Consider the following 16,724-nt stretch of genomic DNA (forward strand, 5'->3'; position numbering starts at 1 on the left):
AACTTTAAATATACGAGTATTAAATATTTCACTTTTAAAGACTTTTCATAAGCTAGAATCCTGCACATGTATTTTAGTTAAGAGGATATTTTTCTCCCTCATTGAAGAGGCTGAGAGAAGATTGGCTTGGATTAGGTAAAAAGTTTTTCCCAAATCTCATGGGGTTGGGGGGGGGGGTGGGGAAGAAAAACTCAGTACTACTGGAGTAATTATACAATATAAAACAGAAGAAAAAGGCATTTAGGGTTTACACAAACATCTCAGTTACTTTAAAACAGACATATTTCTCATAAATGTGTGTGCATGCGCGTGGGTATAGATGTGTGCGTGTCTGTGTGCACATCTCAATATGCACTCAACAGTTTGTATTTTATGACTAAGCAGTAGAGAAACAGCTCCCTACGTACTTTCAAGGAGCTATTTCATGTCTTCTTTCTTGATCAGAAGCTACTACTAGCAAAAACAATGACTTTATATGGAAATTAGTCATAATTCCTCATATAGAAGACTAGCAAAATGGTTTAATGGCTTAGGCAAAACAATCTAGCAAGCTGACTTTAGAATTTTTAAAGTGATGTCCAAAATTTTCAAAGCAACCTAAATTGAACATTAACGAACAAGTCCTGTAAGACACAATGAATTTATAAACTAAGAGAGGAATCAACTTAGGAGAATTAATTTGATACGGCTATATTTTTCCCCAAAACACAATTTAAATCTTAAAATGAGTTAATAGGCCCAGCTATGGCTTATAGCCACCTATGAATACTTACTGTTAGTACAAATAATATTTACCTTGCTGGTTATTTTTTGCTCTGTTAACTTCTTACTTACATCATCATTCTGTTGTGCCTCCTGCATGACAAACTCTCGTACCATGGATGGATTATATTCAACCAAGTATGAGAATATATCAGTAGCAGCACTTCTCACTTGTGTATCATCCATGCCCTGAAGAAAAATAGCAGTTAATTCGCTTATAATTTAAAAAAAAGTAGAGCTTGCAGCAATGTAAATATCTAAGCTTAACGAATTATAACAAAACACCGTGATATAAAAATTTAAATGTTTGAGAACGCAGTGTTTCTGCATTAAATGAAGTGTTTGCTACTTCCAGTGTGCAAAACTGGAAAGATTACTGGTGTGGCTAAGTTGCTTGATGAAGCAAAGGGAAGCTTTGATTCATTGCTTGCAAAAAGCAGGCTTTTATGACAAAAGCTTCTCTACGCAGTGGGCATGGGAAGAAGGCTGCCAGCCCCAACTTAGGAGCAAACATGTTTATAAGTGTGTCAGACCCTTTGCTTAAGTTATTTCCTAGACTTTTGTACAATGTATCATTGTAATCTATCTTCAACTATTTTATCCAAAATAAATTTCCAGAGGGAAAAAAAAAAAAAAATTAGCTGGCTGGGCACAGTGGTTCAAGCCTGCAATGTTTAGATACTCTTGAGGTGAAATAAGGTGTCATAATTTGAAGCTGAAGCTGGTTGGGAGAGGGGATGGGGAGGAAGGATCTACAAGATTCCATCTCAACCAATGAACGGGCTGGATACAGTGGCACATTTCTTGTCAACCCCAGCTATGCAGAGAAGCATAAACAAAAGAATCACAGAGCCAGATGCTGGTGGCTCACATGTGTAATCCTAGCTACTCAGGAGGTTGAGATCTGAAAATCGCAGTTCAAAACCAGCTTGGTCAGGAAACTCTATTCTGAAAAAGCCAAAAGTGACACTGTGGCTCAAACACTTGCCTTGAGCAAAAGAAGGCTCAGGGGGGCAGTGCATAGGTTCAGAGTTCAAGCTCCAGGAGTACAAAACAAAACAAATCACCGACCAGGCAGGCCAGGGCATAAAGACCCTATCTCAAAACCAACAGAAATAAGTAGAGCACTTAACGTAAGTAGAGCCAACATGAGGTCCTAAGCTCAAACCCTAGTACAACCACACACAAATAAACAGTACTGCCACAAAAAGATTTACTGCATGTAATCTTTTTCTTTTTTTTCCTTCCAGTCCTGGGGCTTGGACTCAGGGCCTGAGCACTGTCCCTGGCTTCTTTTTGCTCAAGGCTAGCACTCTGCCATTTGACCCACAGCACCACTTCTGGCTTGTTTCTATATATGTGGTGCTGAGAAATTGAACCCAGGGCTTCATGTATGTATACAAGGCAAGCACTCTTGCCACTAGGCCATATTCCCAGCCCCCATGTAATCTTTTTCTATGGATATGCTAAGGTTTGGACTCAATACCTTGAACTGTTGTGCTTGGCTTTTTTACTCGATGATACCCTACAACTTGAATCACATCTGCATTTCCAGCTTTTTGGTGGTTGATTAGAGATAAGAGTCCAACTTTCCTGTTCAGACTGGTTTCAAATCGCAGCCTTCTGATCTCAGCCTCTTAAATAGCTAGAATCACAGGTACGAGCTATCAGTGCCTGTCTTGCCTTTCCATTTTAATAGTTCATCCAATAGGCTGCCAGGTGCAGCTGTCCACACCAATAATTCCAGCTACTCAGGAGGTAGAGGTTGGAGACCAAAAATAGTGTGACCTCATCTCAACAAACAAGATTGTTCATACTAGAAGTATGATCCCAGCTACATAAGAGGCTATAGAGAACAGGGAGGCTATAGATAGGAGGCCATCTGAGGCCAACACTGAGCAAAAAGTAAGACTCTATCAGAAAAAAAATAAGCAAAAAGAAAAAAAGGCTGAAAACATGACCCAAACATAACAGTCCCTGCATAGAAAGCAAGAGGCCCTGAGCCTCAATACCACCAAAAATATTAACAAGAATGGAAAATTCCCTTAACATCCTTTCAGTGTAATGCAAAGACTCTAAAACAGTTTTATTTTTTGTTTTGTTTTTTTTTTGCCAGTCCTGGGCCTTGGACTCAGGGCCTGAGCACTGTCCCTGGCTTCTTTCTGCTCAAGGCTAGCACTCTGCCACTTGAGCCACAGTGCCACTTCAGGCCGTTTTCTATATATGTGGTGCTGGGGAATTGAACCCTGGGCTTCATGTAAAGGAGGCAAGCACTCTTGCCACTAGGCCATATTCCCAGCCCGACAGTTTTATTTTTATAATACAACACTTAATACTAAAATTGGCCATGACAATAAAAATTTACATAAAATATCTGTGATTTTAAAAAGTTATTGGTAATCATAAATGAAGAACAATAAACTTACAAGGATGACTTCTAAAGCTGGTAATATGCCCATGTTTGACAAAGTCTTGAAAAAAGCATCCCTGTTTTGGGGCTGTAGCGTTTGAGAAAACGCACAAAATTCTTTTAAAAAGTTAACCTGTAATCAGGAAAAAGGATAAGTGAGTACAAAAAGGACATTTGCCATATTTTATGCCCTTCAGAAGACCATATTTCTTACCAATTCCTGTCTTTTTTCCTCATCTGTTGCTTCATCTGTTAGTTGTGCAAACAAATCTGTCAGAAATTTTTCGTCTTCCTAGGAAATAAAAAGCAAATTCAATTGTTAGTAATAAACATATAAAAATATGATGTCACTATACTATAAGGTAAAAATGGCAGTAAATGGAAAAAGGAAAGATTTGGTACAGGTTGTTCTTTAGAATAAGGTGGAAAATATAACCTAACTACTGAAAGATAAATTGGAAATTTCTATCAGTAAGATTATATTTTAGCAAGGCTCTATTCCAAAATTGAATTAATGGTCAAATATTTATGGCTTGTACATGCAGTTTTTCACAACCAGATAATGTGCAAATAAGTAAATGTAACTGTATCTCAAAGTTTATTTAAAAAAACAGGCCTGGCCAGTCTGCCAACCTGTTTTTACCTAACTTTTGAAGGTATGACTCCTTGTCCCAAGGCACTGTTGGATGAGCCAGGCCTCAGGTGCTAAGAGTTTATCTTTACCATCCCAAAGATGCAGCTAGGCATACAGTGAAAAACCCCAGGTATAAATCTTGGAAGCTGGTTGCTCTGTTTACTCTGCTTACCTCTATTTCAACTAATTCATACCTACTGTACTGGAAAGTGCCTTTACGTTTCATATAGTGGCAAAGCAGGGCGGGTAGTGGCAGGAAAATATGGCAGTGTTTTGTGCATCCCTTTCATTTAATGCTCACAACTCCGAGGAAGATATTCCATCTCATAGAGAAAGAAAGGTCAGGCTAGAAACTCAAGTTCCCACCATATATGAGTAGCTCTGACTAGAAACCTCAGGTGTAACTTTGTGACTATGTAACCAGAATTCTTATTTGGTGTCCCAGCATAACAGCAAAAAAAAAAAAAAAAAAAAAAAAAAATACTTAAATAAGTAAGGGTAGTTTGGGTTTGTTTGTTTTTGGCCAGTCCTGGTCCTTGAACTCAGGACCTGGGCACTGTTTCTGAGCTTCTTTTTTATTCAAGGCTAGCTCTCTATTACTTGAGCCACAGTACCAGTTCCAGCCTTTTGCTTATGTGGCATTAAGGAATATAACCCAGGGCTTCGGGCATGCTAGCTAGGCAAGCACTCTACCACTAAGCCACATCCCCAGTCTAGGTATAGTGTTTTAAAGGAAAACTGGGATTTTTAAGGATTTAGTGGTCCTGGAGCATTAGAATATGTTAATGATCCAAAATGATGGGGAATGTTTGCACATGTGAAGATAGGGGACCATCTGGAAAGAGGCAGGGAGCCCATGCTAGGTCAAGCTCATTCTGAATGCAAGTCTATTTCTAGTAACCGAGATCGTCTTCATTAACCTTCATTAACCTGTGTTCTAGTTCATTAGTTTTGTTTTCTAGTTCATTAGATTGTTTTCATTAGTCTGTGTTCTATCAATACATTTCATGAAGACAAAGCTTAATTCAGGTTTCAAAGATTAAATTGTTTTTGGTCAGTTCTGGGGCTTGAACTCTGGGCCTGGGTGCTGTCCCTGAGCTCTTCAGCTCAAGGCTAAGGCTCTACCTACCACTTGAGCCACAGAGCCACTCCCGGTTTTCTGAGTGTTTTATTGGAGATGAAAAGTCTCACAGACTTTTCTGCCCCTGCTGGCTTTGAATAGCAATCCTCATATCTCAGCCTCCTGAGTAGCTAGGATTACAGGCGAGAGCTACCAGTGCCCAGCTTTAAATTATTTGAGGTTCTGGGTAAAGAACTTGGAAAGAATCTTAGTTATTATTACCTCATCTTGCCTTATTTTATAATTGAAACAGATTAAGAGATTTATGTAAATCCCATCAATTCACCAAAGCCTCATTATTGAGCTGTATAGATCCTTCCTGATGCCGTTTTCCAGATACCTACTTTAATTCTGTACTTTGTCAGCTAGAAGTAGACTAAAAACAGTGCCCCAACCTTAGGTATACCAAAGTCTAATACACAGATATACATTGTCTGTTATGATAGGCACTCAGGAAAACATTCTTAGTCTGAAAACAAACTATGTTAGTTGAAAATTAATAACATTTGAGTACTGACATGATGCTCAGTTTCAGAATCTGTGGCACTTTAGGGCTGCTCAACTGGTTAAGCCTATGCAAATACTCTAGGAGCCCTAAGAAGCTCTGAAACGATATTTCTGGTCCCAAGCACTTCAGATAATCTATATAGGTAAAAATCTTTGAATTTATACTTTTTGTTGTTGATTGATTGCTCTGAGGCTTGAATCCAGGGCCTCCAAATGCTTGGCTTTCTTCACTCCCAGCTAGAGATCTACCACTCGAGCCATGCCTCCAGTTCTGGCTTTTTTGCTGGTTAATTGGAGATAAGAGTCAGTTTTGATTGCCCAAGCTGATTCCAAACCATGATCCTCAGACCTCAGACTCCTGAATAGCTATGATTAAAGGTGTGAGCCTCTGGTGTCCTTCTACTTTTTATTTATTTTTGAAGGTGATAGTTATTACTAAAAACAAAATTTCTAAAAATAGACACAAACACTTAAGATACTGTTTTATTTGTAGTGTGTGCAGCCAAGAAACCCTAACATTAGCCACTTTTAATATTTAACAAATTCAGCTTCCAAATACTTGTAAGGCCTTAGGTTAAGTTTTTAATTTATATTTTCCAAGTCATCAAACTAAACTGTTACTTTTATAATATCACGAGCAACCAAGAAACAATAGTCAATTTGGAGTAGGGGTACAAATAATAATTTTCTTTTTGCACTATGCAAACTTCTATTTCAGTGTGACAAAGTTCACATCTAATTTAATAACCAACAGACTGCTTTCAAAAAAGCTATCATGCATCACTTTCAATATCTTACATGAATGATTTTAGTTTATCATCAGATAACTTACATGGTGCTTAAATCAGCATTCCTTGGCTAAAGAAACTGAAACTTTAAGAGATTAAGAAAACTGTCTGAAGTCACACAGCAGCTTTTATATAATGGATAGAGCTGAACCTCTTGTCACTACAAAAACATGCTTTGCCCTCCAGGAAGATTGCATGGATGCATTTGTTCCCTTCACCCTAAAACTAGGCCTTTACTTAATCATTACTCAGAATTTCTACAAATCCTACAGGATTTGTACTCTTTATGAAATTTCTCTTGGCTTCCTTCTTCTCTTTCTTCTCCCAATATAATCTAGTATCTGACAGAATAAGTTCTTCAAATCCAGATTTTTTTTTCTCATGTGAGCTTTTTTTTTGTTTGTTTTTAAATGATATTGGGATCAACACACACTCAACACTTTCATTATTACATTTCTTCGCTATCTTCTCCCAAGTAACAACATTCTGGCCTCAGAGTACTATTATTCACTATGTTATTTACTATCACCAAAAATAGTTATTCTTAAGACTTGAACAAAATTAGAACCTACTTTAAGAATTTAAAAGACACCTTGCTAAAGGTAACTTATAGTTTCAATGGTATCAACATCAAACAGGTAGTTTTAAGCAGGAGAAAAAGAATGATCTTAACTTACCTGTAACATACCAACAATTTCTACCTTATTGAAAAAGATGAAGGAGTGAAGTGTTGATAACATGTTTTCTTCAAAGACTGAAGGGGTAGGAAGAACCATATCTTGTATATACTGAACTCTGTATGTCTGATGAATTTTTTGTTTCAGTTCAGGATCTGATATGGGAATAACTTCTTTAAACTTTGCTGTTTTTGTTAGAAATTCCCTGTGTTTTCGAGGTTGTGATAAAGCAGGATCATATTCTAAGCATCCAATGACGTCCATTATACATTCTTCAGAAAACATAACCTCAAAAAGAGCAGTCCGATTCAAGAGAAAGATGCCTTTAATTATTTCATATAAGTGGTGGAGTCCTTCAATATTTTCTAAATCCTCACACACATGAAATAGCTCCAAGAGCTTTTTAATATAACCCTCATTTTCCAGTGCTAGTGCAAGTTTCTCACGACGGAGGGGGGAAGGTAAAGATGATGCCACAAGTTCTGCAATTTCCTCAAGTCGACTTAATTCACAAGATGGCAATTCTAAACCTGGTGAAGACATATCATCAAATCGCTCCTCTTCAGATTCATCTACAAGGTCCTGAGTGATATCCACTGATGGATCCTTCCCTTGAACCTATAAAAAAGATTTTGTGGTAGTTGACAAAATCCAAGCAGCAAACCTAAGCAACATTTTTAGATTAAAAGATGATCACTCTTCATCTCAGTTTTTCTACACCAAATCTCTCTAAATGATATATTTTCAATTTTCTGCAAGTTAGTTCAAAGTTCAGACTGAATAAACTTTCTGCTGTAGTACCAGGACTTTGTGCAAGAGACACTTGTCCAAGAGAGACCCGAGACTTGAGACCCGACGCCTGATGTCAACAAACTCATACAACTATCTCCTGCCAGTGGCCATCATTTCATATAGACCAGGGAAAGTCTCAGAAAGTCTACAGATGCACTGTGAGAAAACCTTCAATATTTAGGTAAAATTCAAATAAATATTAAATATAATGTGATCATAGTAAATTTGTATTATAAGTAAAAGGAAAATACTGTTAACAGATCCTAGAAACCAAGGGTCAAAGTAAGTAAATGCTACATGTGCTATAAATGCTAAGTGATAACATAATTAAGAAAAGTGGGTAGGACACAAGTACAACTTGTACAGAGCTGTCCCCCAAGACCTGCCGAAATTGCTCTTTCTTCTACATATGCAAACCTGCAGCTTTCATGATCCCCCAGGAAGCTTTCTACTATAATTTCCTTCTTTGTCATTGTAGAAGCTCTTCTTACAAAAAAAAAAGATACTTAGAAAATCTTCATAATTAGATATATCTCAAGGTAACAGATTTTGAAATGAAATCATGTGAACCCTAGAATTTTGAACACTGGAGCAATAAAATGGTAGAAAAATGAGGGCTTTTAAGGAACTACTTAGCATGGTTAAGAGACATTGTTGCTCAATAATACTAGAAGATGGCTTGGAGTATTTATCTTGAAATATACTGCAAAGTGATATGGGCTTGACTTGGTCAGCACTACTGAAAGGACACCTAGATACATTCACAGTTTGTGCTTGGCATAGCCTCAAATTGGCTTCAGATTTGTTAATTACATAAGTTCTCATTATAGCTTTAGGTTCCTAATACCCAAGTTATAGCTTTACCCACAGAAAACGGGTGTATTTTTGACTGATAAGCCAAATTAAAAGGGACAGCTATAATGAGAATGCCATTTTCTTGACTTTAAATTGAATAACCACTATCAAAGAGGGCTCTGGAAGATGGGAAGATTTTTTTTTAGTTCCTCCTAGATTAAACAAACAAGAAAACAAAAGCAAACAGAATCCATAAGTAACAAAACATGCTAAAATTTCAGAAAATGACAGCATAGTACAAGAAAATATCCATAAAAGTGTTTAAGAATATAAAAGTTGAAAGACCAAAAAAAAAAAAGCAATATACAACAAACATCCAGTGATTCCTAGGTAAGTTATTACACAGAAAACTTACAAACTTCCTTTGTCCTAAATGAAGCTAGTTGAAGTTTATGCCATTAAAAATTAAGAAAAGGGAAGCAGAGGTATTGAGGCTCAAGCAGCAGAACATCAGCCTTGAGTGAGAAAAAGCTAAGCAAGAATCCAAGTGCTGAGTTCATGACCCAGTACCGATACACACCTCCAAAAAAACTCTACGGGGCCATAACGAGCAGACAATATTAAGGAAGCCCAATATGACAGTTACAGATTTGAGTCCAGGTTTGAGTGAAAGATTGGCCTGATATATAATACTATGTCCAGGCTGGGACTATTTCAAAGAAGAGTAAGCAGTGTCTGAATAACAGCTTTTTTTTTTTTTTTAAACAAGCCTGAGCCCATTAATTTCATTTTTCTAGGTGAATTCTATAGGACAAAATCAATGGGAACAAGAGATGAACATAATGCTGGATAGAAAGCATAGAAAAGATGAAAGGCATTCCAACATAAATGTCCTTCATAGGGTAAATAAGGGAAAGGACACATAGCTCAATAGATAAATTTATGAAAATCACAGCTGAATAGACTACACAGAAGAAACAAATCCTACAGGGACACTGTAGCTTTTATTAATAAGGCTGTGGCTGTCAAGTTTCAGATACTCTTCAATCACCAAAAGCAGTCATTGACAAACTCCAGCCACACTGAACATGATTGTGAGACTGTAGAGCCTACAAAGATGGAAAGTATTTACTATCTTGTTCAGAATAGATTAAGACTGACCAAGATATAGAGGGCTAGTAAAACATAATTATAAGACCCTAATTTCTGATATATTGGACATGGCTTGAGATCTCAGAATTTGCCTTACCAATAGCCCCCATCACATTCCTGTTGGTTTGAAGCTAGGTGCTGGTGACTCATGCCTGTAATTCTAGCTACTCAAGAGGCTGATATCTGAGGATTGTGGTCTAAAGCCAGCCAGGGCAGGAAAAGTCCATGAGATGTTTATCTCCAATTAGCAACCAAAAACCAAAAACCAAAAAAAAAAAAACCCTGAAAGTAGACCTGTGGCTCAAAGTGATAGAGCACTACTAGCCTTGAGCAAAAACAAACAAAAAACAACAAACCGCACAGGGACAGCACCAAAGCTGTGAGTTCAAGCCCCAAGATGGACATGGATACACACATGCTTTGGCAGTCATATTAAGAACTAAATAAGCCTATAACAAAGGCCAATGATTTGGGCTTGAAGTATGTGTCAAGAGGTAGAGCACTGGGCTGGGAATATGGCCTAGTGGTAGAGTGCTTGCCTCGTATACATGAAGCCCTGGGTTCGAGTCCTCAGTACCAAATAAACAGAAAAAGCTGGAAAGGGATGCCATAGCTCAAGTGGTAGAGTGCTAGCCTTGAACAGAAAGAAGCCAGGACAGTGCTCAGGCCTTGAGTCCCAAGCCCCAGAACAGGCAAAAAAAGAAAAAAAGAGGTAGAGCACTTGTCTACCAAACCACCAAAAAACCCAACCAAAAAGTCACTCCAAACATAAAAAACGTGTATTTACACAAGACTATATGAAGATCATGTTTCTAGAATGGGGTACTGAGTCATCAGTAAGGAACTCCTATACTGAGTTGAGGCTCTATGGTTGTTAGTCCATTTCAAGATCAGTGCAAAAGTGAGTTTTATTTCAAGAGCCACAAGAACAGCAATGAGATCAGACTGACATGTTTATAAGAGTATTATTACTGTGATGTGCATTTGAGAAGACCAATCAAAATGAAACTGTACCTTAATAGTAAAAATGAAGACAAGTGAATAGATCAATATGGTAACATCCAAGATAGGTAGACAGGTAAAGCATGACAAGCTTTTGGACCTTTTTTTTTACCTTTTTGAGACACGACTTCACTATATAGTCCTCACTATATAGTCCAAATGGGTCTCTAAGAGGCCATCTTCCTATGTGTACCACTTACACATGTGTACCACTGTGCTTAGCAAAACAAGATACTATAAAGACAGCATATTACTTTACTACTTTGAAAATTACCTGACATATTTTCTCCCAAATTTCATCACATCCAGCTTTTTCTTGAAAGCTAAGGGCCAAGTCATAATTTTCAGCTTCAGACCACACAATCAGAGTATCCTTTAAATTAAAAAAAAAAAAGTCTGATTAACTTATCACCAATTACCTACTTCAATGTATAAAGCAGTTGAACAGGAATTGATATAATCATATTTACTTTTTACAAGGCTATTATTGGTAGTTACCAATGTCTTTTTATATTATACTTCATCAAATGTACAGAATGAAAACAATGTTTTCTTAAGGACAAAGTTTGATCAGTATATGAAATATACTGAGTATGTAATACTTATATACAAAAAGATACTAATGAAATATTACACCAACCCTAACCTTTCACATTTACATTTCGTGCTTTCATTAAAATGCCAAAGGAGACTGGGAATGTGGCTTAGTGGTAGAATGCTTGCCTAGAAAGGCTCAGTGAAAGCTCAAGCCCTGAGTTCAAGCCACAGGACCAGAAAAAAAATAAACTAATAATAACAAACTGCCAAAGGAAGAAATATACCATATAACTAGAGCATATTAGAAAGAAGGGAGGTGAACATTGGGGGTTGGTGACCTACACCTGTAATTCTACCCAGTCAGGAGGCTGAGATCTGAGGATGACAGTTCGAACTCAAGCAGGAAAGTCTGAGACTTATTTCTAATTCATCACCAAAAAGCCAGAATGGCAAGTGTGGTTCCCTAAAACGTGGGGCCCTGAATTCATGCCCTGTACCAGTATCAAAAAAAGAAAGGGGTGGGGACGACTATTAGCAAACAAAACTTCTTCCCTTTCCAGTACTGAGTACTGAATTCATTCATGGCCTCATTTTTGCATGTTACTCTTCCCCACCTGAGCCCCACCTTCAGCTCCTTTTTGCAAGGGTTATTTTAAAGTAGAGCTGCTTTATGCCCAGGCTGGCCTAGGCAGTGATCCTACTACTTATGCTCCCGTGTTGCTGAGAATGACAAGTGCATGCCACTGCACCTAGCCTTTGGTTGAGATGGAGTCTCAAGAATATTTATTACTAGGCTAGCATGGAACAATGATTGTATATACCTTCCTCCCCAACCCAGTCTCTGCCTCACAAGTATCTGGACTTCAGTCATTATGTCTAGCTAGTCAACAGATATTCCCTGGGACTTGAACTCAGGGCCATGGCACTGTCCTCAGCCTCTTTTGCTCAAGCACTATCCCTTGAGGCTACTAAGTGCCACTTGCAGCCTTTTCTGCTTCTGTGGTACCGAGGAATCCAATCCAGGGCTTTATGCATGCTAGGCAAGCACTCTGCCACTAAGCCACATTCCTGGCCCACAATACTATCAGATAAAGTCATGTGAGCAATTAACTACACAAAGGTTTTTTAATTTTCACCGAAATGCTTTTCTCAAGAAGCACTACACTCCTATTACCCTTCATTGCTTTGCAGACAGTACTTTATTACACTTACTTACAACTTATTTACTTATTTTCAGATAGGATCTCAGTACATTTCTAGGATGAGCTTGAATTCCTGGCTTAACCTCCTTGCCTTTGTCTCCAGTATAATTAGGATTATAGGACCATTCTAGCACCCTGCTGAAAACTTTTGTTTTAAACAATAGGAGGTACACTGGAGCTTGAATTAAGGGCTTGAGTCCTGTCCCTTAGCTTTATTGCTCAAGGCTGGTGCTCTACCACTTGAGCCACAGTTCCACTTCTGCTTTTTACTGATCAACTGGAGATAAGACACTGAGTTTCCTGTCTGTTTGAATAAAAATAAGGAAATTGATACTTTAGTTTTCACTTTAGAAGTCTAGACTACCTGGAACATAGTTTCCCTTGTGAAGGACAGTGCTTAGCATGAACATGAACAAGGCTGTGTGTTCTATCATCATCATCACCCCTCAAAAAAGGGGGAGGGGGCTGGGGATATGGCTTAGTGGCAAGAGAGCTTGCCTCGTATACATGAGGCCCTGGGTTCGATTCCCCAGCACCACATATACAGAAAACGGCCAGAAGTGGCGCTGTGGCTCAAGTGGCAGAGTGCTAGCCTTGAGCAAAAAGGAAGCTAGGGACAGTGCTCAGGCCCTGAGTCCAAGGCCCAGGACTGGCCAAAAAAAAAAAGGGGGGGGGTGGTGGAGCAAAGTCTAATAGAGTGAATCTGACTAAAATACATTGTAGGCATGTATGAAATATCACAATGAGACTGCTTTGTATAGTCAGACATATTAGTAAAATAAAAAAAGGCTAAGAGCATAGTAGAGAGGTAAAGTGTCAGCAAAAAGAAAAAAGGAAAGGAAATTTCCATTAAACACTACAGACGTTACTAGTAGAAATGCTATCTTAGAACAAGGCTGGCAAAATATATTGTAATCTGTTCTGAATTTTTTTTCATTTTAAGGAAATAGTTGTTTTTCATTTATCACCAAATTGAGGGGATAACATACAAGATAAAATACAATATTCTCTTTTTTTTTTTACCTGTTGTTTCTGGTATGCGGTGTTAGGATTTATTTTGGACTCTAAAAGTAGAGAACCTATAAAAACAAGCAAACAAAAAGAGATTATTGAAAAACAGCAAAATAAAATTCTTATATAGATTTCTCTCTTAAGTATCAAATGTACATACAACTTTAGTTAAAAAAATACAAAGTTTAATCTAAGAAATTACATTTTATGTATATTTCTTTCTGTGGTGCTGGGGATTGTGTTTGGGCCATGAGAGGGCTATACCACCGAGCTAAGACAGATATGATCATCAGGCCTCATCCTGAGTAGCTGGGATTAGAAGCATTAATCACTGGGCTCAGCCAGTATTTCTATTCTTAATAAAAAAAACAAATTTATTCCTCAGAGTAAGCTAGTTTGCACATTTGGGTTTTTACTCTGGCCACAAAAGACTCAATAGTATTAAAAAAAAATCACTGCTTTATTAAAGAACAGGAAATGTATTTATTTTTGTGTGTGCCAGTCCTGGGGCTTGAACTCAGTATCCCTAAGTATTTTACTCAGGGTTGGCATTCTATCATCTAAGCCACACTTCCACTTCTAACTTTCCTGCCCAGGCTGGTTTCCAATCACATCCTCAGATCTCAGCCTCCTCAGTAGCTAGGATTACAGGAGTGAGCCACCAGAAATTTCAGAAAGAAATTACACTCATCTTCTTTTTTTTTTTTTTTTCCAATTTTTATTATCAAACTGATGTACAGAGAGGTTACAGTTTCATACTTTAGGCATTGGATACATTTCTTGTACTGTTTGTTACCTTGTCCCTCATACCCGCCCTCCCCCCAGGAGAACATATATATATATATATATATATATATATATATATTTTTTTTTTTTTTTTTTGCCAGTCCTGGGCCTTGGACTCAGGGCCTGAGCACTGTCCCTGGCTTCTCTTTGCTCAAGGCTAGCACTCTGCCACTTGAGCCACAGCGCCACTTCTGGCCATTTTCTATATATGTGGTGCTGGGGAATCGAACCCAGGGCTTCATGTATACAAGTCAAGCACTCTTGCCACTAAACCATATTCCCAGCCCTACACTCATCTTCTTAACAACCAGTTCCAAGTTATCCAGAGACAGAATACTTAAGACAAGTTGGCACTGAATGTAAAGAAGCAGGACTTTCTGCAGCTGTCTTTCACAGGTCACTTTCATTTCTCATATTATACTTCACAATAACTTACCCAACTTCAAATAATGGCTAGACAACTGACAAAAGGTCATTGTTCTTTGTTTCCAAATTTCTGTTAAAATTCAATTAATTGTATGATACTATCCAATGTTAACCATTCACTTCTATTCGCTGCGAACAGTGCTAAGAACTACTGAAAATAGTAAAATAGCATTTAGCAATTTGTGATGTTTTGATCTGTACTGAGAACATATCTTACTGCACACTATTCAGCAGTGTCTAGCCCAGGTGACCTGATTAACTTAAAAATCAGTCTCTTAAATGTTCTGTATTTAAAGGTAACTAAATATTCTCCATTACTGGTTCTGCCTCTACCTACCAGCTTTATTTCTTTAGGTTCTCTTTTCTTTCTCCATTTTTATTCTACTTTTGCCTTAATATAAGGTCAGACAACAGTTCCTACATTTTAAAAAACAACTTCAACAACAAACCTGTTTTCATCTTTTTTATTTTTTGCCAGTCCTGGGGCTTGAACAGCCTGTGTGCTGTCCTTTAACTTTTCGTCTCAAGCCTAGTGCTCTATCACTGGAACCACAGCTCCACCACCAGCTTTTTTGGTAGTTAATTAGGAGACAAGAATTTCATAGACAGGCTGGGAATGTGGCTTAGCGGTACAGTGCTTGCCTAGCATGCACAAAGCCCTGGGTTCGAGTCCTCAGCACCACAAAAACAGAAAAGGCTGGAGGACAATCCTCAAATCTCATCTTCCTGAACAGCTATACTACAGGTGCAAGCTACCAGTGGCTGGATTAATCTTTTTTAGTGGCTCTCTGATTAAAAGAAAATTTCCCTGCAAAGTCTCAGTGCCACACATCTCTGTAGATCCTACGTAATCTGGAGGCTGAGATCTGAAGACTGTAGTTTGGGACCAGATAGGATAGAGAAGACCCCATCTCCAAAATAAGCAGCAGAAAGCTAGGCCGAAGATGTGCCTCACTCAAGCAGTAAATAGCCATCAGCTGAGCAAGCTAGCCATGCAAGTGGGAAGGAAGCCTTCTTGAGTTCAACCCCAAATACAACAAACAATAAAACCCCCTCAAATTCTCAGTATCCTTTCTTTAAAGGAGGGGGGGGAGGTGGAGTGCCAGTATTGGGTGCTAACTCATGAGGGCCTGGGTGCTGTCCCCTAGCTTTTTTTGGCGCGGGGGGGATGGGGGGGTGCTTGAACTCAGGGTCTAGGTGCTGTCCCTACGCTCTTTTGTTCAAGGCTAGTGCTCTACCAACTTGGGCTATAGCAGCACTCCCAGTTTTCTGGCTTTCCTGCTGGGGCTGGCTTTGTTTGACCCATGATCCTCAGATCTCAGCCTCCTGAGATTATTGGCATAAGCCACCAGTGCCCAGCTTGTTGTCCCTTAGCTTCTTTTTGCTTAAGGCAAGCAACTTACCACTTGAACCACAGCTCTACTTTCTGCTTTTTGCAGGTTAACTGTGGTATCTCACTGACTTTCCTGCCTGGGCTGAACTGTGATCCACAGTGCCTGGCTTCCAGTATCTTTTCAATTTTCTATCTATACAAGTACTGTTTTTGTCTGGGGGGAAAAAGTAGCAAGTGAATTAACAGATTGCCTAATAGCCTTTTAAAGATACCAAATGTCAGGGAGGTAGAGTGATTTAACATAGTAAAAAAACACATTTTGAGGCTGAATTCAATCCCCAGCACCACAACAATCAGTGAACCCCAAGTTTTTTTTTTTTTTAACTATTTTTGTATTATTTCACTGGGTTGTCAACCAGAACAAAAAACACATTCTGTTGTCTTCACTGACATCAGGATTTTCTTAGCTCCTTTTAAAAAACAAAAACAAAACACCTTTTCTTATCTCCTTGAACCTCCTTTTTTGTTTGAGGGTAGGGCATTACTCCAGTTTGGAATTGTGCTCTCAAATACTGTTCTCTTACTTGAGTCATACTTTGGGCCCTTTTTTGCTTTAGTTACTGACATTTTCAGACAGGCTGACCCAGGCTTTGAATTGTGATCCTCAGACCTCAGCCTCCTGCATAGCTCAGATTACAAGCATAATCCTCCATGCCTAACTTGTTTGTTGAGGGGGAGAAAGTTAATCTCACTAAATTCCTCCCTACTCCTACTGGCACAATTCTCAAAT

The 16,724-nt window shown here is 38.4% G+C and overlaps 1 protein-coding gene across 2 annotated transcripts in view; it reads right to left on the bottom strand.

Moving 5' to 3' along the window:
* Window positions 1–16,724, bottom strand: part of Ppp4r3a (protein phosphatase 4 regulatory subunit 3A) — a 43,740-nt gene that overhangs the window by 15,996 nt on the left and 11,020 nt on the right. Inside the window, exons 2-7 of one of the 2 annotated variants that reach the window (XM_048362940.1) lie at window positions 13,402–13,457; window positions 10,914–11,012; window positions 6,899–7,516; window positions 3,387–3,464; window positions 3,189–3,305; window positions 796–951 (exon numbers count right to left, since the gene is read on the bottom strand). In XM_048362940.1, the coding sequence (XP_048218897.1) occupies window positions 796–951; window positions 3,189–3,305; window positions 3,387–3,464; window positions 6,899–7,516; window positions 10,914–11,012; window positions 13,402–13,457 (1,124 nt within the window). The remainder of the gene's footprint in view (window positions 1–795; window positions 952–3,188; window positions 3,306–3,386; window positions 3,465–6,898; window positions 7,517–10,913; window positions 11,013–13,401; window positions 13,458–16,724) is intronic. The other variant, XM_048362941.1, reaches the window with a different exon arrangement.

Source organism: Perognathus longimembris, chromosome 14, assembly GCF_023159225.1.
Source record: "Perognathus longimembris pacificus isolate PPM17 chromosome 14, ASM2315922v1, whole genome shotgun sequence".
NCBI classification, from domain to species: Eukaryota; Metazoa; Chordata; class Mammalia; order Rodentia; family Heteromyidae; genus Perognathus; species Perognathus longimembris.